This window comes from Apis dorsata, unplaced genomic scaffold, assembly GCF_000469605.1.
Source record: "Apis dorsata unplaced genomic scaffold, Apis dorsata 1.3 scaffold_538, whole genome shotgun sequence".
In the NCBI taxonomy this organism is placed as follows: domain Eukaryota; kingdom Metazoa; phylum Arthropoda; class Insecta; order Hymenoptera; family Apidae; genus Apis; species Apis dorsata.
Genome location: NW_006263759.1, coordinates 51,518 through 52,062, shown reverse-complemented (window position 1 = coordinate 52,062; position 545 = coordinate 51,518). Strand labels below are relative to the sequence as shown.

Sequence of the window (545 nt, the reverse complement as noted above, 5' to 3'; positions counted from 1 at the left end):
GGGGAAGTATTGCTTGATCATAGGCCAGGCGATGTACTTGACGCAGCTGTGATACTCGAATCTTCTCACGCAGGAGAACATCTTCTCGGAGTAGTCGAGGCGCAGGGTTTGAGGCAAGAATTTCTCGGCCATCCTGAGTATGTACAATTGGTCGGTGGTCACCAACTCTTTCAAGGTGTCGTTGTTGACATCGATGTAAGAGATCCGAGGCTCCTCGCTCTGATACGTTTCCAAAGCGTCCTGCAAGATGTTGTACACCAACGTGTCCGGGGTGAGAAGCCTGATCCCTCCTCCCTGCTGATCCCCGAGATCTCGAGCTTTCCCCGACTTTTCCCCGTTACCCTGAAACCAGTCGTTCGTTATACCTCGATACTCGAGAATCGAAACGATGATCGAACCGTTCGCGCGATTTTTCCACTCAAAACTACTACTTGTATATTTACCTGAATACCGGCTTTACCTCTTTGTCTCCGCGCTGAATCTCTCGCTCCTGCTCGACCTCCCGTTTGAAATTCAACACTTTCGCCTCGTCCATCTCGTCCGCC

The 545-nt window shown here is 51.0% G+C and overlaps 1 protein-coding gene across 1 annotated transcript in view; it reads right to left on the bottom strand.

Annotated features, from left to right (window-relative positions):
- LOC116186268 overlaps nucleotides 1-544 on the bottom strand; it is a gene marked incomplete at its 5' end in the record, with an annotated part of 4,507 nt that extends 3,963 nt beyond the window's left edge. Inside the window, 2 exon segments of the mRNA XM_031512957.1 lie at nucleotides 2-342; nucleotides 461-544. Coding sequence (XP_031368817.1) covers nucleotides 2-342; nucleotides 461-544 — 425 coding nt within the window.
- Between the last annotated feature and the right edge of the window lies 1 nt (nucleotide 545).